This window comes from Pogona vitticeps, chromosome 5, assembly GCF_051106095.1.
Source record: "Pogona vitticeps strain Pit_001003342236 chromosome 5, PviZW2.1, whole genome shotgun sequence".
Lineage (NCBI taxonomy): Eukaryota > Metazoa > Chordata > Lepidosauria > Squamata > Agamidae > Pogona > Pogona vitticeps.
This window is the reverse complement of record NC_135787.1, coordinates 48,103,970-48,130,259: the sequence shown is the minus strand read 5'-3', so window position 1 is coordinate 48,130,259 and position 26,290 is coordinate 48,103,970. Positions and strand designations below refer to the sequence as shown.

The window sequence follows — 26,290 nt, the reverse complement described above, 5'->3', positions numbered from 1 at the left end:
TACAATAACTTTGGAAATACACACAGTTCCAAATCCAACATCACATTAGTGGATGTCCAGTACTGTAGGGGGATCCTCTTTTCACTTTCCCCTCCTCCGCATAACCCCCAACTTGCTCCTCTTGAGAGTTTTCTGGCTGGCCAGAGTGGTGTTTCAGGCTGCAGCAGGGAGGTGCGCTAGTTCCACTGACAGAATCACCCTCAATGGAATAGCCCCACAGCATCCTACCCTCTAAAAAAACTATTAACTTGAAGTCCAACAGACATATAATTCCAACAGACATATAAAAGCGGCATTGAAAACCATAAAAGTAAATGTAATAGCAAAATTTTAAATTCTTCTCTGGGGGCAGGGGGAGAAAGAAAAGTCTTTGCATGGATGTCAGAAAGACCCCAAAATGGGTGCTATGTGAGCCCTTCTGTAAAAAGTCATCGGAAGCCACAGAGTCATCTCTGAAAAGGCCCTGTCCCTACTACGAGGGGCTACCTGTCACCTATCTGTCTCCAGGAGGACGTGGAGAAAGGCCTAGATTCTGACAAGAGTCTCAGAAGTCTGCAAGCAGGCACAGATGTTGATACTTAGTGGAAGCCCACTTTGAGGTCTTAAAAGGCAATGGCCTCTTATCCAGTTTATTCAGGCCTTTTTATCCAATGACTAGCTCAGAAGCTAACAGTGGAAAGGGAAGAAGTAGCTCTCGTCCACAAATAGGTGGTATTGTTATATGAAAGAAAGGAAAAAATGGATACAGGTCCATATAATACAAAGAATCCAGACAAAACTTCATTCAAAGATGTATCTTTTTCTCTGAAGATACTGTATATCTTTCTTTCTGAGCCAAAATTAATTAGACATTTGTTAGTCAGACCTCACAGATGGTATTTTGGCTACCCAGAAATCACCTGAAACATGACAAAAGGCAACAGATGGACTATATTTGGAAATGGAAGAGGTAATGCTTAAGCATGTCTATTATACCACTCCTCCTCTGACAAGCCTCTCAAGTAAGACAATCAGTTTCACAATCCTCATTTGAATGCTCAGTAGTCATACAAGACACTATACAATGAATCTACTGATCCTTCAAGACCAAAATTAACAAAGAATTGTGATTTTTGACAGTGCAAGTGAAAGGCAGACACGGTAAAAGAGCAATCAGCAGCAAAGAATTAGGGCTGTGGAAGAAAGAGTACTGTCTATCAGAAAAAGATGATGGTGAAATTGAGCATTTATGGCATGCAAACTCCCTCCCTCTCACAATTTAGCTTCACATCCCAAGAAGACAAGATGATCACTTGAATGTCAAAAGACTTATTTTTGCAAAATAACAGTCTAGCTACTCCATTAGGAATTAATGGAAGTTTCCTGGTGCTGTTACTCAATGGTAGTCCCCCATGTAGCCAAATATCGAAACATGGCTCAGGAGGGTGGGTATATAGGCTGGCTAGGGTCATAGGCTACTAAGAACATGTTTAGCCAAGGTTTGCGATTATGTTTTAAATCAATATCAGAACTGGGTCCACAAGTGCTTTCACATCCTCATGGAAATCTATTCCTGGTTGCCCATGGAAATCTATTCTTGGACTGTATATTCACTGGGTTTTTCTTCGAAAGGAACAAATTCCCACCCTTTAATTTAGTACACTGCTATCAAACTAATTATGCTGTTTCTCATCCGAGAAAAGTACTGGGCTTTCCTCACCTTTTCCATGTTCCTAATGTCAAACCCCCCCCCCCCAGCAATACAGTGGTTGTTGAGCTCAACTATAATCCTCAGAACTGGGTTCCTGGTGGAAACCTTGCTGTTAACCCTTGTGACATACTTAGCCTTGCTCTGTTTTTCTTTAAAACATTATTTTTAATAATAAAGAAAAGATTACATTTGGTAGACTGTTCCTCAGTATTACTGACTAGGTTTCACAAAGACTTTTTTTGTAAAAATGCTTGGGTGACAGTAGAGTACAGGAAAACCACATACTTCTGAACAATATATTTTGTTTTTTCATACCATTCAAGATCTCTCCTCTACACCAGAGCTGAATGGCTCAGCATCTTTCTTCCCACAGACAAAAAACACAGTGCAGGCATTACTTCGCCCTACTTTATCTAATACAGGAGGGGGGGGGGAACACCTAGCCTCCTCCATGTTGTTGTCATTGCTTGCCTCACCCCAGAAATGACATAAGAAAAGTTCCTATTCGTTTCAAGGTATTCTGTGTGAGGAAGAACCCTGGAAAATAAGGAATCATGCTCATGAGAACATGAACCTTACCCCTTCAGACACTTTGCTTTCCTCATGTGGAAAGTGTGCAGTGGTGGGAAGGCAGAACTATTGCGTTGGATAAAATGAAGTGAATAACACCTGAATAGATCTAAAGATGGACAGCAATCCAGTTTAAACTGCTCTCAGAAACTCTGATTTGTTTCCTGACCCTTCAGTCAGTTTTGCCTCCATGATATTAATTTCTTACAGGCAATGAGCAGCATCTTGTCATTTATGATAATGTCTAGGCAAAATCTGTAATCCTCTTACTATTGCATCCCCCAAGTGCTCTTTTTCAGTGACCTAATTTTAGGGTAGGAGTGAGGAAAGTACTTTTTCTCTTGAATTATGAAGATTCCTGGCAGCCCGAAACCTTTACTAACATACTGTAATTCACCGACGATATACCAACAGATCTCAACCTACTTGCTGCCCACCTCTCAAAACATTTGCTTTCTGAGACACAATACTTAAACCCAAGCAAGTTATTTTGGTATATGAGGTAGAAAAGTCCTTCTTTCTTCATCCATGGCTGTAGCATCAGAAATTAAATAATAGGTAACCTGGTGCCATTTCACAATGCCCGAAGCTTGAGAGGGCTGCCACATTCTGGCCAATGCTAGTGGTGGCCCTCCAATCCCTGCAGGACACTAGAACTCAGAAAAGTTACTTTTATGAGCTACAGCTCCTAGAACTCTCTCACACTCTGAGAGCTATTATCCAAAAAAGGTAACGTTTCTAAGGTCTGTTCCCCAAAACTAATGAGTAACAAAATGTTCAATGCCCAGTGCATACATTGCTTCTTCTAATTAAGGTTCAACAAGCACACATCTTTGAGGTCTTGTTTTTATACTTCACTTTCCCAATAGATAACAAACTATAATGCTATGGGATCTTCAAACCTGTGGTACTTGTTACATTACAGGTAAATAAAGAAGATTTTCCCTTGCTTTCCACAATGTGGAAAATATGACCATTTTGCATTCAGCACAAAAAGTTCTTTGTTTACGGAGAGGGGTTCTCCCCCATCTCCTGCCCCCCAGTCTTTGGTGAAAGTGATGGTATTAGTGAGCCAAGACAACATCTGCTATGGTCTGCCAGAAGATTTAGAATTTATTAACTGGTGATGCCATCTGCTGGTTCAAGCGATGCCTCTTCAGACTTTAGAAAAAGCTGTGGAGAGCGATCCAGCCAAAATGACACAAAATGCTGCTAAGAGCAATAGATAGTTTTTGAGTCCCTGCATAGACAAGGGGGAAATGCAAGGAAGCACTATTATTTCAGGAAATAAAACATGGTATTTCACTATTTGCAGAACAATGCACATCACTCACTTGCTATACAGTGATAGCATAATGCTTCAGCTGCAGCAACTACAATCATGTTCTGCAACAATTATTGTAATAAATCATCTGACATGAGGTATTGAACATCTAGTAATTACAAACATGCCTTTTGTCGGCCAAACAACCTGCATGCATTGGCTTGTATAATCAGTTTTCAACTGCATTAAAATCCCTACTTAGGGATGCAGCTCTGTGGGTGACCTTGGCAATTGCCATCTATCGACCTACGCTGGATTGTGGGAGGCTAAAAATGGTGTAATCTACAAACATCAAATAACACACATCCTACCTTGAGATCTTTGGAATTTGGATAAGATGCATCAGCTCAGGCTTGTACAGCAGCTTGATCTGGCCCCCATCAGCCATACAGCACTTACATCTGAGCTGGAAACCCACAGTGCATGTCATCTACCCCTTGCCTCGGTCCCACTAATTCCCTCCCCTATAGCAGAGGTCCAGAGGACTGCTTACCCTTTAAAATGTACCTGACATCTAGCAACAGGAGAGCTATGTGGAATGGGTAGAGAAAAAATGTACAGGAAAGGTTAAGCACCCCCTTTCCACCACCTATGCTTCTTTAGGCCAAAGTAACTCTTCCCCAAATTCCTTTTCTCTACAGGCAGCAGGCACTATGATTTTCTTATCCCTGACATGTGCAACGCTTTGGACATGTGAAACAAGTGTGGGGAAAGGGAGCAAGTGACTCTCTAGATTTGCTGGGAACCTTCAAATCTGAGCTCACAGACCTTACACACACTCAGTTTGTAAAATGCTAAATAAGTATTTAAAAAAGTAAGTGTGTAAATCACTGGCCCAGCCTTTGACCTCAACCCAACTTCTTTAGAACACCCTAAGCATTGCTCCTCAGATATAGACATGACTATGATGACAGAAGGATTTTACAACTCTTACCTTTATTTCCTTAAACACCAGAACTCCCCACATTGCAGCTATAAAGCCAGGGCCCTAGAAAACAGGTTTAATACATGCTGAATATCAACAGTAACATTTGCTGATGAAGACTTTCCAGAAATCTCTGGATGGTTCCTTCTGATTTAATTCATAAAAATCTAACTGGGTGGTAAATTGGTTGTTCATTACCAAGCCAAGAAGAAGAAAAGAGTCTTTGAAAAGGAGGCACCACATCATTAAAAAAAAAAAAACTCATTGGAATCTTCTGAGCCACAGAGGTCACAGAGCCCCTTTGCAGTAGAAAATACTCATATTCTGTTGCCGGAAAATGGAACATTATTTATTTATTCTCCAAAACCATTTATTTTCCGTACTGTACCACAATCTCACTGCTTTCCATGGTGTTTCCAGTTTTAGCTTCTCAACTTTAAACCATTCATCGTAGCACATTTTAAGGTATTTACTGCCAAATGACGTACAAAGAGCCAGAATGCCACCGCCACCCCCACCCCCCCAAAAAACTGCTGGTTTTGAGTTCAACAGCCTCTGCACGTTTTACATCAAAATAGTTCAGCTTACCTTCAAATTGCCTGGAAGAAGACAAAAAAAAAGCTATATATACGATATTCATCCTTGCATTTCTGAAGCTAATAACATTTCCTGCAACAGAACCATCAACAGGATGGGTACAACAGTTCAGTGCCACTATGAACTAGGGAAGTACTGTATGACTAACCAGAGATGACACTTCTTATTCCTTCTTCCCCAGACAAGTGATATATTCTTCATGAATATCGGGGAAGAAATAGAGGGAATATTTTCCTCCTCTGTATCACATCCCTAAATCATTCTCACAAAGTGCTTCTTGGAACTTTTCTCCCCATCCATCATGGCCACTTGAAGCTTGGGCATAACACACTCTTCTCTTTGGGAAGTGAAGGGGGAGCTCTTCAGAGGGAGATGCCCTCTTTATCTCTAATTTAGTTCCTGTATCACTATTAGATAAGTTCTGGCTCCATTCCACTTCCTTTTCATAAAAGGTGATTAGCAAGGGCAGCCCTTCTATTAGGCAACAGCCTCAGACAACAGGTGTTGATGAATAGCAATAGAAGCAAACCTATTATTATTGCTACGGAGAACAATATCATCATCAGTCCTTTACATGGAAACATGTCTATGTGTCTGTCTGTCTGTCTGCGTGTGTGTGCGTGTGTGCGTGTATGAGAGGGGGGCCCTCTGTAGCCAGTACGTTCATCAGCCTGAGCATGGTCAGACTAGAATTAAATTTAATGTCTGAAAAATGAAATCAGATTCTGCTAGAAGAAAAGATGAATGAGAAGGACATAACCTGATAATGTATACTGTTGGCTGTACAACAAGCTCTGTAAGACTGTATGTAAAACCTTTATAAATAGGATAGGAGCAGCAGAAATGCACACTTTTAAGATGTTCAATATCCCAGTTAAGGAACAGAATTATTTTGTCACTTACTGCAGTGATTATAGGAAAGCTGACCACAGCACTGAGGTAACGGTTGGCGATGAACCAGCAGCAACTGGCAATGGCCCACAATACACCAGATACAAATCCTGATAACAAACAATAAGTAATTTCACACAATCTATTTCATACAAGTGGACAAGGTTCCCTCTAAGGTCTGCACATAAGACTAAAGCGCACAATGCTCCCCACCCCCCATGCACCTACAGCAAATATTTCCAGCCCCTTTGGTTCTGGTTGTGGCAGAACCCTGTGCAGAGGGCAGAGTTGCACACATGAGGCGTGGAGCCCCACCCAAAAGGGCTGAAAATTAGAGGAAATGTTGCAAGTGGAACATGCGAAGTTACAGTGTGGAGTCGTCCTGCTTAAGGTGCCAGCCAGCCAGCCATGCCCTTATCCAAGATGCTCCATTCTAACCCCACTTTACCTTGTTTTGCCCCCTTCTACCAATCGCTTCCCCCCACCTTCCCTGGCTCTTATAATTTTGTAAACCCTGGTGCCTCTCTGTGCACTGTTCTCATGTGTTGTTCTTTTGGCTACAAACAGACCTACACCTGGAGAATACAGGATTTACAATACACAGATGATATAGTGGGGAAGAAATCCATGCTGATACTCCATTCACTAAGGAGCTGGCTTAAGATATCAGTTTTATTTATTTTAACAATTCCTGGGAAGCTACATTTTTCACCTAATCGATGACAGGCACAGGCTACATAATTCAATGTGTTCTACAGGATTCATCGCAAAAAATTGTCTGGTTTCCTACACAGACAACTTCTCCAATTATGCAGTCCAAAAATAGTGCAACATTTTGAACAGAAAATGGACAAGGGACAACAACAGGCTGAATAAAATGGCCAGAGGCCTCCAACAATTAGCCTCACTGAAACTGAGGATTTAAGTCACCCTACTTTCTCACTCAAATCTGCTCTGCCACTTTGAGGCTAAAAACAGATCCTGAATTCTAGCAGTGAAGATTCACATGCAGAAGCAGAAGGCGTATCCAGCCTTAAAACTTCAAAGTTCATCCTTAACACAGCTTTTGTACAGCTGTTTTACAGCAGTCAAGGTAGTCTGCATACATTATCAAACTATAATCCTTAAGCAAACTGGTGAACTCAGATATTTTGGACTACAATTCCCATAAACCCCAGCAAAATAGCTGACAGGGATTAAGGAAGCTGTAGTTGAAAACATGTGGAGAGCACCACTTTTGCTGTTCTAAGTCAGAAATATTATATTCCTTATAGCTCAGTGGTTTAGATATCTGGCTGCAGATCCAAAGGTTGGGAGTTTGATTCCTCACAATGCTTCCCTGACAGGCCCTGGGCTTGATGATCCATAGGGTTCCTTCCAGCACTGCAGTTCTAAGATTTTAAAGATTATTTTTATATTGCAGATTGGAGAGAATGGCTTCCCGAAAGCTGTCTCTCTGTTAATTGTAGAGGCTACATTTAAACCAGGGACTTCTCTGTCTGAAACTCAGTTTCTTAGCTACATCACCTTTTGATGTTCTTTGAACAATTAAGAAGGTGAGGAGCTCAGCCTACAATGGAAAAAGCCACATTTGTTCTTGTTAGTAAGTACAACTGTATATATCTTTAAAAATAAGCATATCCATGTTGAATTAGCTAATAAGACAGAAACTTTCATATGTAACATTCTTCTCTATATACTTCAGTTTTATTAGACCAATAATACTCTTAATTGCCTTAAGGATTATATGCAGGACAGCCAATGCTTCACCCTCATTTAAAGATAAGCACAGGTTTTCCAGCCTCATTACAAATTTTCTACAGCAACAGGATCAAAACTATATTTTAATTAAAACAAAAGCAGACATATTTGAGAAGTGTACCTGGGATGATAGCTTGAGGATAAACGTTCGGCTTATTTTTTTTCACTGCACAGTAGATCAGAAAGTAAACTGTACTGGTGAGGAGGATGCCGCTGAAGTGTGCAAATACATAATCTAAATCTAAAAGAAAAGATCAATGCACATGCAAGATACAAAATGTACACAGGAAATATATTCAGGAATTTCATAACCATTGGTCAAAATCCTCTTGCATAGCTACGCAAATGGCGTAACATTTGGAGGCAAAGGTGGTTGTAGGTGTTTCGGGCTGTTTGGCCGTGTTCTCCATGTTCTGGAGAACACCGCCAAAGAGCCCAAAAAACCTACAACAACCATCAGATCCTGGCCATGAAAGCCTTCAAGAATATATTTGGAGGCAAATTACCCCAAGTTAAGAAATTACCGTACACATTATCAGTTGCACACTGAATCATACAATTCAGTATACAATTCATAGCATTCTTATATTTGGAAATTCTCCTCCTAACCTTGTGCTGTTTGTGCTACACCACCATAAGTAGGTTTGGGCTATTAAATCACAGATGCAAGTGCCTTGTGCAAGGCCATGCACATACCTTAATTACAGATTTATCAATACAAATTAGCCTTCCTTGATCTGGTGACTTCCAGGTAGGTTAGACTACAATGTCTATCATACCCACATCCATCAGATCTGGAAAGTCCCAACTTCTTTCCCCACTTCCACCCATCATGGAAGCTCAAAGTTAGCATAGATTATTTTTAGAAGTACTCATCTGTCTTTACCAAACTGGCTTGCTCCTGTGTACATTGTCCCATTCCGTCTGCCATGGTCCTTAATGTAGAGCACAGGAACAAAACTAGATCCATAGAATATTCCAGCTGTCACAGCCAGGGAGCAGCCTCTTACAGTAGAAGAAAGATAAAGGGATGGCAAAATTATTGTCATATCATTATAACAGAGAAAACATGGTACAGTCATGGTACAGCATACGGACTGCCAATGGTTTTCCAGAAATAATTGCCTGGAAAGAGATGTCAAAATGCTCACAACTGCAGTGAAATCGTTGGGAGTTAGCAGTCTCTCTTTCCTTAGGGAACTAATCACAGAATGCATATGACATGTGCATTTTTAAATTAAGGCAGGGTAGAAGAAATTCACTGGAATAGTGTTGAGTACTTACATGATCCTTTTCCCCAAGGGAGACAAACTGTCCACCCATGATACATCGTTCCTACGTTCAGCTCGACATTCATAAGAATTGATTGACTGTGGATAAAAATGAAAATCTCAGAGTGTGAGGTTTCTGAAAAGATTTCTGAAAATCCCATAGCTGGATTCATTGTCTGTTGGTAGCTACCAGGATTGCTGGGGATAGGTTTCCTCCAGTACCAGAGATGAAGGGGAAGACCACCTTAAGAGTGATTTCTTGGACAAAGCCACTTGAAAAAGACAAAAGGAAAACTAGGGACCTCAGAGGGGCCACCCACAAAGCCTTGGAAAACTGGTGCTTTGAATTATACCCCCCACCAGTCCCCTTCTTTCAGTATAGAGGGCAGTAATGATGCTTTCAAAAATGCAACTTACATGCTCTGTTAGTAAAGGAGTGGTTTCTGAAGATGGGGAAGGATTCTGAACATCACTTTTTATGAAAAGAAAGAGGACGGTGCTGCAAAAGAAACAGCAACAGAACCGTATACACATGATGATGTAGTATTTCATGGACATACGTACTTATGTAGCATATATTTTAACTTTGTACCTTTTCCTATATTTTTGGTTGTGGTTCTGTGATCTTTTATTTTATTTTTTGGGCCATTTGCAAAAAAATATTCTTTAATATTCTGAGTGAGGGGGAATCCCAAACAACATTTTAAAAATTGCACGCTTATGCATGTTTACTTGGAAGCAAATCCCAATGTTCTATTTGGACTTACTTTCTAATAGGTATATTTAGGTATATTAACTTATCGATGTATTAAACATTGAAATAGCACAATTGTTAAGAAAAGTAAATGTTGCACTTTTTTTAAAAAAGAAAATACCTCAATACTGAGAGTCCAGCTCCAATGTAGTTTAATGTTGGTTTTGCAACTACTTCTGGGTCAATTCCGAACCAACCAAACCTGTGAACCAAGAAGTTAGAATGTGTTTTTCCCCTCATTCTCTAAAGAAAGGAGGTCTTGAAACTTGGTGAAGGAAGCATGTGCTGTTCATCAGTAACAGATGTCTATGACACAAACAGTTAGTATCACTCAATTATTGTCAATAAACACTGCTCAAAACAAGCACAGTGGTAGCATCAGCTAGGGCAGGAGTGGGCAACCTGCAGCCCTTAGATGATGTTGTAACACAACTCCCATCATGCCTGACCACCAGCCATATTAGCTGGACTTCATATGAGGCAGAGATCATCAATGCTGGAGGGCCACAGGTTCCTAATGTTCAAGTGAGTAAAGAACACAAAACCTCCTCAGTCACACAGTACTGCAATTCTCATACATACTAGTACAATACCTATTTCTGCAAGATTTCTCTAGATCAGCCATTCCCAATGGGGGCCATATGGCATATTTAAAGGGGTCCACAGAATGGAAACAATTCTTCACACACCACCTTATAAGGTTCCTTATGCAAGTTATACAATCCTGATTCAGCCTATATTTCTTTCATATTGTGTTTATGGCCGTGGCAAAAAAAAAGGTTGTCCTAGATCGCACATACAATCTAAGGAACTGTTGCAATTTTTGTTTTAAAAAACATTATAACTTATCTGTATCCGGAGCCAGTCATAAATATTACAAAAATACCAACTCTTCTAAAACACTTTAAGCACACACAGTGTATCAGAATTACCTGTTAAAGGCTGTATGTAATTGAACATATTCTTTGATTTTAAAAGTCTACAACTTAGAGACCCATAACCAGAGTTATATCTTTTGTACACCATTACTCCCAAAATCCCCTAGGTAGCAGGATTATCCTGATTATCCTGGCTAGGGAATTTCAGTAGCTACCATCCCAACAAGAACTGCTTGACATCAAGATGTCTGCTCTCAAAAACAACTACTCTGTGTTTTTGTGGTTAAGCATGTGAGTGGGTTCCTATGTTCCCACTGTATAACTTACTATGAATAAGTACATCGGGGGGGTTGGGGGAAATACCAAGAAATTTTGCTTAGCTGCAGCATGCCTTTTAACAAACATTGCAAATACATAAATGATTATTACAATAATGGTTAAAAATGCAGTGCTTACCTGGAGCTTGCCCAGCCAGTTAGCAAGTTAAAAGAAGCCCAGATTAAGATACCAAGACCTAACCCAATGGTTTTAAAAATCGGGACAACGGTTATATTACCTGCAAATAGTGTGGGGAAAAAAAACAGAAACAAAATCCACTTACTCATTAATCAGCTCCTTGTAATTTTATATTTATAGCATGAGTTGTCATAAGTCAGAATCAATCTGATGGCACATAACTATTATTTATTAATGGCAAATAATAAAACAACAATAATTAACAACAACTAATATCAGCATGCCTGCATATGGACTCAATTCCTCAATCTGTTTATCAACAAATACGTATACAATCCCAAGGGATTTGGGGAGGGTGTTGGATCCTTTTAATCTGAACAAAACATTGAGCATAGCTGGTGACATCATCAGTCTTGGATGGCGAAAAGTTGTGCAACAGGATTTCAACCACTGTCCACCCCATACCCTCAAACCGTCTTCTTTTCCCAGATCTAGTTTTTGGTTTCTTTTTTCAGTTATGGTTACATCTGTCTCATAGTTAACAACTGTATCTTACAGTACCCTTGCAATCTGAAAATTGTGCATAAATCTGTATGCAGGTGGATACTGAAAGTTGAGAAAGTAGGAATGGTTCAACATTACCTGTAGCCCACAAAAAGCCCCCAACCATAGCAAGAGGCCAAAATCTAGGGCTGTTCTGAATCAGATTAACAATTAAGGCAACTATCCAGATGGCAACACACAGAATCCACTGGAAGAACATGCCTAAAACATAAACAAATGCAACAATAGTTAAATATGCTATACCATTTTACATGAAGGGCTGCTAAATCTTAGCTACTTGAATCTTTACCCCACATTAGAATAGGAGGCCATTGTGGCCTAGTGCTTTTCTTCAAAATAAAATTTATTTATTTATTTTATTTATTTATTTAATTTATACCCCGCCTATCTGGTGGGTGAGGACAGCTTAATCATGCTTCCTTTGAAAGTGTGTTTATTGTAATCAGTCATTTGACGTTGAGTTATAGAAAAAACAACATTCAAGGCATATTGTATTGGCTCTGAAAAAAGATTGGCATCTGTGGCAAAAGGAAGCAGAGACCATTCAGCTACCTGCATTGACAAACGAACTCTGTCTCACATACTACCATCAAGGAAATGGCTGACTACACGATTTGTTCAAAGGGCAAGTTAAAGGCTTCACCCCATTGGCTGAAATATTTTTTATTTGTTCTTTCATGATAGCTAGGTAATAGAGGAGCTGGCTGGATAGATTGGTGAGTTAGGTATCTGGCCTAGAGAGCAAGAAGCCAGGAGTTTAGTTTCTCACTGTGTATCCTAGAAGAGCTTGTGTGGCCTTCCACAAGCTGCACAGTCCCAGGGCACCCCCAGAAGGCGGCAATGGGAAACCACTTCTGAAAACCTTGGAAAAGTTTGCCATAAGTCAGAATTGACTTGATGGCACACTATTTCACATATACTAGTGGCTAACATCGCTTAGGTATGTGAAAATTTCATGTTCTGTACTGTTTAGTCTGCAAAGTACCTCCCCCCACCCCAGCAATCAGGTTTCAGCTCCAGTATTTACCATCACCAGTGTCAAATTTCTTAACTGGTACAAAATTTGTTCCAAATAAGACAACGGCTACTGCTGAGGCGGTAAAACCAATGGCTAAATCTGTTGCGTTGTTGCTTCCTTGCCAGGCATCCATCTCTGTTGTGAGTGACAAACTTTTTCAAGGAGCTGCTTAGATTGTTTCTTCCTGGCAGGGCTGGAAACAGGAGAATGAAATAAACAAACAACAATTAGAGATGAAATCTCTTTTTAACAGCAATTGTCCTACTTATTACTGCCACTAACATGTTACTATTCCTGCTGTACAATAAAGGGATTTTTTAAAAAAATAAATACTAATCCATAATAAAGATGGGGTGGTTTTTAGATAGTAACCTGCCAGGATCAATAGTAATTACTACAGACCGGAAACGTCTTGGGTTTTCTGAACTGTATGATTCTGCCAGTTGTGCTCCAAAAAGCCTGAAACAGTTCCTACCTATTTCAATTACTTTATCACCCCCTCAGCAGCAACTGCCTCTACTATTAGACAGAATAGGCAGCTGGCTCAGGTGCCAATTATTCAGTGTCATTAAAGCGGTGAGTTGTCCACAATTGATATTTTCATTATTTTGTATTTTTACGACCATGGATGAGAAGAGACTCTTGTGCTCTCTCCTACTCTATGTCAAAATAACTAGGATTTGGGTACTGGTGCAATTGACCTCGATGGGAGCATATCACCACTTGCTGTTGCACTAAAGGCAGTCAAATGTTTTGGGTTGGCCTCGTTTTCAGATGACATCGTTTGTCATTAGATCGCTTGTACGTCTAAACGCTGCCATCGAAACACGAGCTGAACGTAGCCATTTTGTCTATTCCAAAAGCTTGGGTATCTGTTTACAACTTTTATTTCTGGCATCCGCATCCTTTCTTTGCTCTTGGCCACCATCACCCCCATATCTGTTTGTCTCTCCCCGCATTTATTTATTTTACGGAGAGGGGTCTTTTCCTGTGTTCACTGTAAACAGGTAATTCCCTGGCACATGGAATTTACTTACACACCTTCCAGGCCGATCTTACTTCGTGCAGATTTTCTAAACCATTTTTTAAGGATAAGAGCAAGAAACTCCACCCTGTTTTCTCAGGTGACCCATTTCCTCAATCTTTATTAGGTGGTTTCCAAACCGTGTCCCTTCCGTTTTGCCAACTGAGCAAACCCTTTTTTTAGGTTTGCGCACTGGGTTGTCTTGAGAACCGAAGAATCCTGGTGGAACCCGCGAAATGACACCCGAGTTTGCACTCTCTTCCGTAGCTCGCTCTTTTCCTATCTATCTGTGTTAAACTGCAGCTGCGGTCGCTTGTTCGCTCGGATACGATGACGAGCTGAGGGCAAAGGGAAAGAGGAGGGACCCGCGTTTCCTTTAAGGTAGTCGTGCTGCCCCACGAGGTCCAAAGAGCCGCACGAACCTTCCCTCTGGAGGCGAGCTAGAGGAGAAATTCTCGGAAACGTAGCATTTCGCTCCCGCCTTCCATCTTCTACATGTACAATATACTGTGTATCTTTAATATGGAATACTCATCACCGGCGTAAGAAAGCTCCCCCCCCCCATTGTGACAGGGTCACTTTAAAATCAAATTCCTCCGTTTCCTTCAAAAACAACTGCAGTGACAGGCTCCGGATTGGGCTGGCTTTCATTTATTCGTATTTTTCCCACCCTCCTCTCACCACTTAGTGGTGCTGTTACACCAAACTGGTTCGTGCACAAGAACCCTTAAAGACAGATTTATCCGCATGAACTGTAGTGCACCACGGCTCACGTAGGTAGATAGTTAGCAGAATAAATTTGGCTTCAGTCTTGATATAAATAATGGTTGAGATCACTATGGTTGAGGCTCAACTGTGTCTCCTTCCCCCATCCCCTGCACCCTTGCATGGGCTATCCTTTACATACATTTTCCACAGTTCATACATTTTGCAGTCCTTATGGCCAGATTCGTTACACATCCAATAATCTCCTATTCACTGAATGTCTACTACTTGAAAGTGTGCACTGCACACACTCATTTGCTGTACTATCAAATTTTATACACTCCAAAGTCCTTTGCTCTTACATTTCTGTATTTCATCAGTTTAAGGGCCCACAGAGTGAGTGGCATTAGTTCTCTGTAGAGAGGATTCAGTATGGACATCTTACAAGCAGAGTCAGCCCAGGACATTTTATTGCCTGAAGCAGAACAACAAATGGCAACCTGCTTTTCTATCTAAGGTCAGAAACTAACCTTGGAGACAGCTCATGACTGGAAGGTGAAAACCCTTAACTAATGTAAGCCCAGTTAGTGTCATGGCAGAATGTTATTTCACCTCCGGGGTTATGCAAATCAGAGTGCCTTGTTTCATGACTGATCTTCGGGATTTATGGATAATATTCCTTTGAAGTCTAATTTCAGAAATATGAAACGGCTACCTCAGTCATCTGTCTTCAGTATGAATGTGCTTTCTGCTCTAAATATGTCAATTAATCTCTTTTTCTGGCCCAACCAAGTTGAAACCCGAACAACCAAGCTGGAATATACAAGATGCCTCTTCTCTTCTCTGGAAGTAAAAGCAGGATAATAACAAAGTAAATAAATACTTCAGTCTCCTTTCACAATGCCCCAAGCTGGCACAGGTGACTGCCTCATTCAGCCTAATGCTAGTGCCAAACTTGCTTACAAGCAAATAAAGTGATTTTCTTGCAGACTGGTTTTTATTCTGTTGCTGCCATGTTTCCTCAAAAATAAAATATGGTCTTATATTAATTTTTGCTCCAAAACGCATTAGTGCTTATTTTCAGGGGATGTTTTACTTTTTTCAGGTACAACAATCTACATTTATTCAAATACTGTACAGTCATGTCATTTGGTTGCTGCACAATGCTGCACAATGGTGGAGGATGGGGTTTCACTTAACCTGGGCTTATTTTTTGGGGAGGGGATGGCTTCTATTACGAGCATCCTGAAAAATCATACTAAGGCTTATTTTCAGATTTGGTCTTATTTTGGGGGAAACAGTAGTACTACGAATGCTGTGTCTTGAAAGGGTATACCTTCAAAATTTTATGAAATTTATTTTATGTCAGTTTTCTTTGGATGGATGAATGAATGAATCGAGATTGAAATCCCAGTTACCTGGAAGTAAGCCCTGTTAAACTAAGGGGCATTTTCTTCTGAGTGGTCATGCACAGGACTGTGCTGAAAGTGCAGTTGGTTTACCATTCATGATGTACCCAGGGGTCACAGCTACTGATCACAGTTTTAGCAAAACAGTGTTTTATAGAGCAGGGTCTGGCTGTTATCCTAACAATTGAATTTGAGAGCCAAATTATCATTTTGTGAATGAATTGGTCATTCAGCAAATGGGTTTGGCTGGTGAAGCCAGCATGACCCTTGGACGTATTGTTAGATTTACAGTTCTGTTCTAGCAGAATACCCAGCATTTATTGCAGACAAGGAAGGAAGGAAGGACGGAAAGAAGGAAGGAGGGAAATCTTTTATCATCTTAAAGATTTTTATCATTATAAAAACAGATAATCATAATTGTTTGTAGGGAGGGGGAAATAGGAAGAGAAAAAGAGAACTAAAAATTATTAAATGCCTTCACTGCCCTCTGGTGGCTTTGCTGAAACTTTTCAGATGTAGTAGGCCTGAAATCTGTCTACTGTATCTTTAACTGGGAATAAGCAGATGTATAGGATTACACACCAGATTAATTAAAATGTTGAACAAGATGACCTCTTTCCATCCTTCAAGATCAAGGTGAGCCACTCCCTGGACTGTAGACCATCCCTGGTAATTATCATCCTCTAGCAAATTTCTAAGCCAGGGATGGAGAAATCTTGGACTGCATTTCCCCTAAATTCATCACATATCTGATTGTCTGACTGGAGCTGCAGTGCAACAATAACTGGATTGCTCACTCCTCTTCATAGGAATGTAGAGGCAGCACAGTGTAGTGGGTGGAGTAATGGATTAGGAGTCAGGAGACTGGGTTCAAACCACAATTCTACTCAACTGCAGAAATTACTCACAGGGTGGCACTGGAAAAATCATTCCTTAAATACTTCACATATTTATATCTTTAAAACTCTGTTAGGGCTGCCAGAAATTTGGTATGAATTGATGGCATATAACATGGCAGAGGGGAGCGTGGTAGGGTAATGTTCTTCTTTGGCAGTATTAAAACCATTCCAGTTATTTTTAGTGGACATAAATAGTTATCATATAAATGACTCTGTCTGTTGGAAAGAAAACAATTCAGCTTTCATAAGTACCTGAATTCACTCAGAATAATGTGGATATGTTGTTACATGTTCTGATTTGTGGTTGCATAAATTGCATTTTCAAGGTATGTGAAATGTTCAAAAGTAGCAGTTTCCTATTGTCAACTCCACTATGAGTTTCCAAGGTTGAGCGGTGATTTGAATCCAGGCCTCCTAACTTTTATTGTGACACTTTATCCACTACTACATTGCACTGGCAGACATTATCTTTTCTGTAAGCACGGACATTTGTGCTCCCAGATTTCTTTTATTTTTTATTGACAATTATAATTTGTAGAAAAAAATAGTACTGTATGAGGGTGAGAATTTTGCTCCAGTTTGTTTCTAATAAGAATTTGCTAGAATCTGCAACATTTTTAATTCCTTGATTCAACCATGCTTCCTTCCTTCCTTCCTTCCTTCCTTCCTTCCTTCCTTCCTTCCTTCCTTCCTTCCTTCCTTCTTCTGTCTTTCTAGGCTTTTCATCCCTTTCTGTTCTTCTCAGGGAGATACAACAAAGTACAGTGGGGCCCCGCTATATGATTACCCTGCAAAACGGGTAATCCGCAGGATGATGTTTTGTGATCGCTATAGCGATTCGCAAAATGGTTTTTCCTATGGGTGATTTCACTGGACAATGATTTGGTTTGTGCTTCATAGACCGTTTTTCGCAAGACGACAATTTTTAACAGCTGATCGGCGCTTGTTTTTTGCAAGACAGCGATTTTACAGCTGATCGGCACTTCGCAAAATGGCTTCCCTATGGGCGATTTTCACTGGACGATGACGATTTTTCCCCATTGGAATGCATTAAACAGATTTCAATGCATTCCAATGAGGAAACGCTTTTCGCAAGACGATGCTTTAGCAAAACAGTGATTTCAATGGAACAAATTAACATTGTCTTGTGGGACACCACTGTAGTTGTTTCCACTGCTTCACCCTGGATTATCCTCAAAATCCTGTTAGGCTGAGAAATTATTATCAGCTAAATAAGAATATTAACTCAAATCTTCTGAGTCATAGTCCAACACTAACCACTACATCTTACATTTTGATCTATCATTTGTATTTTAAAAGGGGCCTTTGTTTTTCAAGGAAACCAGTTGATCAAGAAGGATGGCGTATTAAAATAATGTTAAAAAGATTACTGAAATATACTTAGTATACCTCTTTTGGCTGATGTCAATAATCTTACCAGTCTGAACAATGTTCTTTATATCCAAACAGATTTAATTCTGTGGAATTCATCTTCACTAACTACTCAGGTGCCTCAGAGCATACCTGTCTGTGTATTTGCTGTCACAACAGGACTCCCCATTGTGATGCCTGGTTGTATTTAAATGTATTGTGATGGTAAAGGTATTGGTTGAAATGGTTGAAATGCAAAACCAATCCTGCTGTTAAAAAAACAGGTTGCAATCAAAAGGTTAAGCCATTCATCTTCCTAGACAGGGTGGTCATATCTCCTATTTCAGAAAAGACAGTCCTCTATTTGAAAGGGTGTCCTTGCTACAATTGTGTGTCTTTTCATCAGTTCTGATATAATTTCTTGCACCTAGAATGCAAGCCAGTTTAAGGAACGTAGAACATGCATATATTTTGTCACCTAACTCAATAATTCTCAACTCTTTGCGACTCCAGGTATTTTGGATTCCCACGTCTCAGAACTGCTTTCACCTCTGCTTCCAGCAAACCTATGAGGAATGACATCTACTATTCCCACAGACAGTTCAATGGATTTAAATGGGGAAAACAAAAAATCACCAAAAATTAACGAAGACTCAGAACAAAGCCAAATTAAGTTTGCACATGTTTCACAAGGTGCACTACCGAATCCAAGCATTTAAAACAGGTTTCAAACATTTTAAGACACTTAAAAATGAGCAAAAACGGACATCGGAAAGCCATTCAAAAGCATTGAGTCAGCTTCAATGCATTTCAATGGCTTTCTGTTGGGGGAAACATTGTTTCACTTAGTGATGTTTCCTATGGGGATTTTCGCTTAAGGACGGTAATCCGTTCCCATTGGAACGGATTAACCGGTTTTCAATGCATTCCTATGGGAAATGGTGTTTCGCTTAACGATGTTTTCCCATAGCGATGGGTTTTTTGGAACCAATTAACATCGTTAAGCGAGGCACCACTGTAAGTGGATGCACCCTCTAAGCAGGACAGTAACAAATCTGTGGGCCTACTGTGACTAAAACTTCCAGAATCCCCTAAAAAGCATAGTCACTGGCCATGCTAGCTGTGGGATTCTAGAAATGGTAGTTTGTAAAGGTATTCTGAGATCAGTTCCTAAACAGGCTCCCTTGTCTCAAAATAAGAAATCCCATCAGTTTCTATACATGTCATCTTGTCCTTTGGCACTGGCAGTAAAATGACCTGAACTGACCCTGAGGAAATTGTGAGAGAAAACCGGAAACACATACAGCCCTTCTCAGATCAGCCTGATGCTCTCTACAATCATACTTTTCATCACTCCCAATATCCATGCTGGTAGAGATTACGACAGTTGTAGTCAACATGTTTGGAGGGTGCTGGGTCACAAAAGGCTGCTTTAGAGGAATGCTATTTGTGTAGGTCCTAAAATGGTGCCATCAGCTGGTACATCAGCCTTTTTTTTGAGAGCTGACCTCACTCTCTCCTTTCGTCATCCACTAAACTTGTTAATGGGTGTCACAGTCCTCATATGTTGTTGTCAAAACTACCTTTATTGTATCACCTGAGTTCTTATGTCATGGTCACTGTAAATAACCACAGGAATAAACATGTTTTCTTTATTACCACGTATTTCTTTTCTTCCTCTTTTGCTGCCATTAACCTTTAGTTGCCCCTATGTGTGTGTGTGGTTTTTGTTTTTGTTGTTTCCCCTTCACTCAGGCTCTTATACTGTGACATCCTTCACATAACCAGCTCATTGGTATTCAATTCAAGCCAGGGAAGTTGGCAAGTATTTGGGTTTGAGTCTTTGGTACCAAGTCCTGAGTCCCAATTAAAAACAAGCTTTTTCTCCGCTTGGGATCAAGTAGAGAGTCAAGTTCGAGTCAGTGAGGAAAAAAAAGACGAGTCAAGTCCAAGTCATGTCCCCGTGTGATTTAAGTCTGACTTGATAGCGAGTCCTGTGAGTGGAGTCCCAAACCCTAAATTCAGAACCACTCAACTTGAAGAGAACTAATAATTTTTTTTTAAATAACTTGGTCAAATGGATCTTGTTCATTTCTAGGTTTCAAATTTACTCAGCGTAATTCTTCACTCTATCACTCCCTCCCCTCAAACACCCTGTCTCAGACTGCACTCTCCTTCCAGACCATTTTCTCTCCAATCTCAATATGTAGGACTGCCTGATACACACACGCAGTTCCCCTCCTTATCTAGTCTTTCTCTCAGTCAATCAAAATCATTCTTACCAGCATTACACGATCCTTTCTCCTTTCATCACATACTTACCAAACCAATTCTTGAGTTTATGTTTTTATAGTTAAAATTAGCTCTGCATACTTTTAGTCTTTCATGAAGCTTGTAAGCTTCTTTGAGTGCTATTTTGGATGCAAAGGCAGGATACAAATGTAATAAATAAATGATAAATTGTACAGTCCACATCTTTCATTGAACCTAAAGTACAGTTAACTGAAATAAAGGCAAGCCCTTGTGTTTAATTCACATTTACCTCCATTTCCCCTTCCATTTTGTCAACTTTTTAGGGCACTGAGGATTTATAATTAATTAATTGCAACTAGTTTCATCTACTGCATAGAAGTAGCTGCCTAACGAATGTACTTTGGTTTGGCATTGCAAACTTAAACTCTCCTGGATTTTTCTCAGCTTTAGAGAGGACTGATACCTTAAACATTTTCATTTGATGTACACTAGAGGGAACTCAAGAGTTAGAAAGAAACAGATACTGGCGTCTTTTTGGAAACAAGAGGTCAGATTGAGCTTTCCCACTCCAAAATTTAAAGTTGCCTTATTTTTATAATTGTATGGGAAAGTTTGCATAAGTTGTTGCCATCATTTAGAAAAAAAAAACATTCCTGTAGTGAAATAACGGGTTTGGAGAATTCAAAAACTTTGCTTAGAATGATTTGGTTGGCTCTAACAAAAATATTAAGCTGACTGGATAGCTCAGTGATTTAGGGATCTGGCTGCTGAGCCAGAGATTAGGAGCCCAGTTCCCCTCTGGGCTTTCTATGAAGTAGAGCCAGCCTGTGTGGCGTGTGGTGAGCTGCACAGTCCTAGGGCACCCACAGAAGGAAAGAATAGTAAACCATTTCTGAATATTCTATAACTGGAAAACCCTGAAAAGGGTTGTCATAAGAACTGGCTTGATGGCCGATGATTATTATTAACAAAAGTATTACACTATTTAGCTGTGGATTTCTGACATGTCCCCCTCTGGACTTTATTTTGCATTTTATAGAAATCTGCTGCTTTCGTGTTACAGATTTGTAAGAACAAAGACCATGGCAAGCTTTGTAGGGAAAACTATTTTAAAATTTATAAAAAAATTAGTACAAACAAATATAAGCTATGTTCAAATGCACCATGTATGGCATCCCTTCTTGTACCAGAGGAGTGTGGGAGGTTGGTCCTTGTGTGTCAGTTTGTCAGAGTGCTCACAGACATGAGGCATGTGCATACTTAGTTTGATTGTCGACAATGTAATTACTTCCTTGGTTTGCATGCATACTGCCTACAGTCCTATTGGGATTTGTGTAAGGTTTATGCAACTTGCCATAGCTGATTTAGACTAATCAACAAGGTTGTGTGTTGGTTGTACAATTGGGCATATGACCAGCCACAAAACTGAGATGCAGCCTGGTACTGTATATCATAACTACTATGAGATGCAACAAATTGTGCAAACCTTTCGTGAACACCAATTGGATTTTGGACTCTCTCTCAATCTCTCTCTCTCTTTCAGATTTTTCTGATGCAACAAGGAATAGCTTACATGTGTTATTTGCAGCATCATTTTGTAGTGAAAATATATTTAGACATTGAATAAATAAATGTGAGTCCAATTAATGTAGACTAGGAAGTATATTAACAATTGACTGGTATGTATAATTCACATTAAGTAGTTCTTAATTCAGCATAAGCATGCCTGTTGGGTTAGCTCTCTCTAGTTCATATAATATTTTCTTGTAATGATATAAAAGGCAAGTAGAACATCTTCCCTATCATTAGCCTAAGGAGAAGAAACTTTGACTGTTAGATTCTGAAAATATCCCTCTTACTCACAGTTCGTATTACATGTTCATGCATAATTATTTTGAACCATGTTTGCACATCTATCTTCATGGTTCTCCATTCATTTGAGATATATGAGAAATCCGACCATTCTTTCCAGTCTAGATATAATCCTTAGCCACAGCTCTTAAACATAGAGCTTTCTGTGTTTAAAAATAACTGTGTGGCTGATGATGACTATAAAATGGTATTTCTCTGCCCTGTAACAGTGCAGCCAACCTAGAAGGGGCTCCCAGACTTTTCATACTGTGACTCGGTTAACTTTGTTTACACAGCCGACTCCATTCATTCATCGGAACAAAACCACACCCTCTGAGGTGGCCGATAAGATTTTAACAGCTTGTCAGGGTAGCTTGTCAGATCCATTAGGACTGAACAATCACATTCCTAGAGCATTTCCAGAGTGTATGTCCAAGCTCTCTCTCTGTCTTTCTCTCTCTCTTATGCACACATACACACACACACACACACACACACACACACACACACACACACACACAGCTGGAAAAAGAGGAGGAGAAATCTGGTCATTTAGAAGGCATGCATCATCATAGTTGCCGGCAGCCGTTGGACTCTTAAAACTATTTTCATCATGTGGATTCACTGGAGAAATGATTTTCTTGGATCAGACATGCCAAATTATAAAGTGGCTTGTTTGCTCTCTGTGCTCACCCCGGTTGCTGAGACTCTGGAGTGGTCGGTGCCCAAGGACCAGAAGGAATTTGTTGTTGGGCACAGCCTTTGTGATCTATCTGGGATTCCTCGTCAGCCAAGTAGGTCATATTGTTCCGCAACACAAAGGAAGATCTTCAAAAGCAGATGTCCAAAATCTTCGAGATGCTGACCAGGCCCTATCCCTTGATATCCCATTGGACAGCACCTTTTCATTTCCTGACCTGGAAAAAAACCCAGCAGGGAACAATGACTCTTCAGTGCTACCCAACGTGGTGTACATTACACTGCGATCCAAGCGTAGCAAGCCTGCCAACATCCGAGGCACTGTGAAGCCCAAGCAAAGGAAGAAGCACATCACACCTTCGCAGTATGGAAATAAGCATCTACTACCCAGCATTAGCCAGGACAAGACCTTAATTCCAAGGTCACTTCATGAGACTAGTAATTCCATTAACAAGTGGACCACGGCAGGAGGAGCAGTTCCAAAGAAATCAAGCCATCACAAGGAAGAGAAAGAGAAATATATGCCAAGAAAATATAACAGGCACTGGAAGCCTGTGGTGGCCAAAACAGGTGTGAATGTTGAACCTAATGCTCAGGAGAGCAATATCAGGATATACAGTGAGAGACCACCGTCATGGCTGAGCAAAGAAGACATCTTAAGTATGCGTCTTCTGGCAGACTCCAAAATAAAGAGTATACAAGTGGCACCATCGCAGCATGGAGTACTTCTGGTATTTGAGAGGGATGCTATTGTCAACGAGTCAACGAAAAGAGGTGTTTGCAGCCAAGGTCACTGTGGTTTAATCAAGAGACCCATTGACACGAGTGAAGTGTTTGCCTTCCATTTGGATAGGATCCTGGGGCTGAACCGGACCTTGCCTACCATTAGCAGAAAGTCGGAATTTGTGCAAGGTAATTGATTCAGACAAACTGGGGCATTTCTGTCCCTCCACGCGTTGAGCGGTTGTTCCCCTTCAACAGCCAGCAAGCAGTTCATTGCTCTACAGAGCAGAATGAGAATAAAAAAAGGATATTCCTTAAACAATTATAACACTATTTCAGATTACCATCTGAACATTTCATTTCCTGAATTTGTCAATGTTTCAATCATCCTCCTGTATCATTATGAGCCTGAGCAGAAAAATACTCTAGCGTTGTTCACAGAGTGACATGAAAACTGCTGAATTATGAGAACTGGAAATTAATTGTGAGCAAAAGTCTAAAAATGGTCACGATCTAGAGCTGGGGATGTTCCCCCCCCTTTTTTTACTACATCTCCCAGTATCCCTCAGTCAGTGAAGCTAAGGGTGTTCTGGGAGTTGTTGTCAAAAAAATAATTTACTAAAGCTCTGATCCAAATCATTCCAAGGTTTTGTACAGATGATTCTGTCAGAACTTTGATTTCTAGACAAGGAAACATTACAGGCCAGAGATTGCAGCCAGAGTTTCCAAGTACGTTAGCAATGCAATTTCCATTCACCTCTGTGAGATGTTTACAAGGGTTCAGAATAGACCAGTGAAGTGAATGAATGTAGGTTGTGAAAGGAGGCATGACTTAGAGGTTTGAGCCTAACCTGTTGCAGTCTGCTTAAGGTGATTTCATAAACATTTACTAAACATATCATTGCCCTTCCAAATTAGTTTTTTAGATGCAAGTTGCTAGAATTTTTTAAAGTTATTGTTGCATAATGTATTGTACTAGACAGTAAGCTTATATCTATATCTAAACCTAAATCTATATCTGTACTGTAGCTATAACTATATTTATATCTGTCTACATATATCTAGTTTTGATTCTTATTGCTCAGAAGAATATAATGCCAGATCACAAGCCTTTATTTAAAAAATCTATTTGAATTGCTACTGTTGGTAATAAGAAAACAGAGAAGTATTCTAGTAAAATAGCTTAAATGCAAAGAAAGAAAATGTAATGATGACTCTGCTTTTTATTTTTAATATTATTATTTTTTTGTTTGGAAGCAAAAATATGCAAAGTCTCTTACTCACTGAACTCACAAATTGCTTTTATTATGCACATTTCAGTTTTTAAATCCAAAACTGAAATTAAAATCAGACCAAAATAAATGGGTTTTTATTTCTCAGTTTCTCTCTCATATACATACTACTATTGTGTTAAATTGTAGCTGAAGTATTAGTATAATGTGATGTAATATGACAGAAAAGTATATGACGGAAAAGGCAGGATTGCATTTTAATTAATTGCTGCTTAAATAGTTTATAATTTACATTCTGATTTTTTTTCCCCTTAGAGTGTTCTCTATATTATTTTCTAAAATAGCCATTACTGGCATGAATTTTATTAAAGAAAAAGAAAAAGAAAAAGGAGGGAGGGAGGAAGGAAGGAAGGAAGGAAGGAAGGAAGGAAGGAAGGAAGGAAGGAAGGAAGGAAGGAAGGAAGGAAGGAAGGAAGGAAGGAGGGAAGGAGGGAGGGAGGGAGGGAGGGAGTACTAGGAGCAGACTGCAGAAATCAGATATAACAACATCCTCTGGTTTCTGAACACGTTATAACCTCCCTACTGGCATAATATGCAACAGCAGCAGTAGATTTGATTTCTCAGGGCAACATTATTTGCTCACTTTTGTGAATTATTCAAGTTACCAGGATGTAGAAGACAAATAATGCATGCATTGTTTTCGGGAAAAGGGCTTTATTGCCACAGAATCATTGGGGCAGTTTAGTTTCAGGAATGAAGAACATTAATTTCAAGTCTGAACTGTACTTAGCTAAATTTTAGGAACTGTTCCTTTCAGCTTGCAGTATCCATTTTAGATAGCTGGGAAGAAAGCAAAATAGACGAGCCTTTCTCTTTCTCTCAGACTCTATAACTGGTGATGTTCCAAAGATGCAGAACTGTTGCTAGGCGATGAGAAGTGAGGGAAATAGCTACTTCCCATTTTGGCTGTTTTTTCCCTGGGCTGTTTCTTAGCTATGAATGAGGTCAGAGTGTGGAACAGCCTCAGCAAATGGCGTACACTGGAAATGTTTAAGATCCTAAATGTCCTATTTTAATCACGAACTTAATCCACCCTACAGAAGCCCCACTGCAATGAGTGAATGGTTTTATGATGCTCTCACCTCTTTAGATGAAGATTGTGTGGAAGAATTTTCCGTATGTTGTGGTTCTCCTATTTGTGTTGATTTAGGCAACAACCATACAAATTTGAATGACATTACACACCTTCATGGTGAAGTGGTACTGGCTTGTTGCTTTTTCCTTTTGTTAGAAGTAAACTGAGACTGCAGTGCTGTACAGTGGACCCTCTACTTATGGAATTAATCCGTATTGGAATGGTGGCTGCAGGTTGAAAAGTCTGTAGGTCGAGTCTCCATTGACCTACAATGCATTGAAAACCGATTA

At 39.9% G+C, this 26,290-nt stretch overlaps 2 protein-coding genes across 3 annotated transcripts in view; one reads left to right on the top strand and one right to left on the bottom strand.

The window, feature by feature from the left end:
- Nucleotides 1–758: 758 nt before the first annotated feature.
- TMEM144 (transmembrane protein 144) lies at nucleotides 759–14,075 on the bottom strand. Of its 2 annotated transcripts, none has more exons than XM_020781405.3 (12): nucleotides 13,741–14,075; nucleotides 12,709–12,892; nucleotides 11,760–11,882; nucleotides 11,118–11,217; nucleotides 9,905–9,985; nucleotides 9,447–9,528; nucleotides 9,043–9,128; nucleotides 8,645–8,763; nucleotides 7,880–7,999; nucleotides 6,010–6,107; nucleotides 4,519–4,572; nucleotides 759–3,500 (listed from the first exon to the last, which is right to left on the bottom strand). In XM_020781405.3, the coding sequence occupies exons 2-12, from the start codon at nucleotides 12,830–12,832 to the stop codon at nucleotides 3,417–3,419; spliced, it is 1,071 nt and encodes a 356-aa protein (XP_020637064.3). In that variant the 5' UTR covers nucleotides 12,833–12,892; nucleotides 13,741–14,075; the 3' UTR covers nucleotides 759–3,416. The 2 variants fall into 2 exon arrangements, with proteins under 2 accessions (XP_020637064.3, XP_020637065.3); XM_020781406.3 differs by having other exon boundaries at nucleotides 13,737–14,063.
- A 5,056-nt stretch (nucleotides 14,076–19,131) lies between these two features.
- Nucleotides 19,132–26,290, top strand: part of GASK1B (golgi associated kinase 1B) — a 44,695-nt gene continuing 37,536 nt past the window's right edge. Inside the window, exon 1 of the mRNA XM_020781403.3 lies at nucleotides 19,132–23,822. Within this exon, the coding sequence (XP_020637062.3) occupies nucleotides 22,844–23,822 (979 nt within the window). The 5' untranslated portion in view covers nucleotides 19,132–22,843. The remainder of the gene's footprint in view (nucleotides 23,823–26,290) is intronic.

Bases quoted from the DNA above. Each gene is read 5' to 3' on its own strand.
- TMEM144 (XM_020781405.3), bottom strand. From the start codon at position 12,832: ATGGATGCCTGGCAAGGAAGCAACAACGCAACAGATTTAGCCATTGGT. The intron at 9,986-11,117 runs GTAAGCACTGCA...CTTGGTTCACAG, and splicing joins ACTGGCTGGGCAAGCTCCAG to GTTTGGTTGGTTCGGAATTG. The intron at 8,764-9,042 runs GTAAGTACTCAA...TTCTACTGTAAG, and splicing joins CCCTTGGGGAAAAGGATCAT to AGGCTGCTCCCTGGCTGTGA.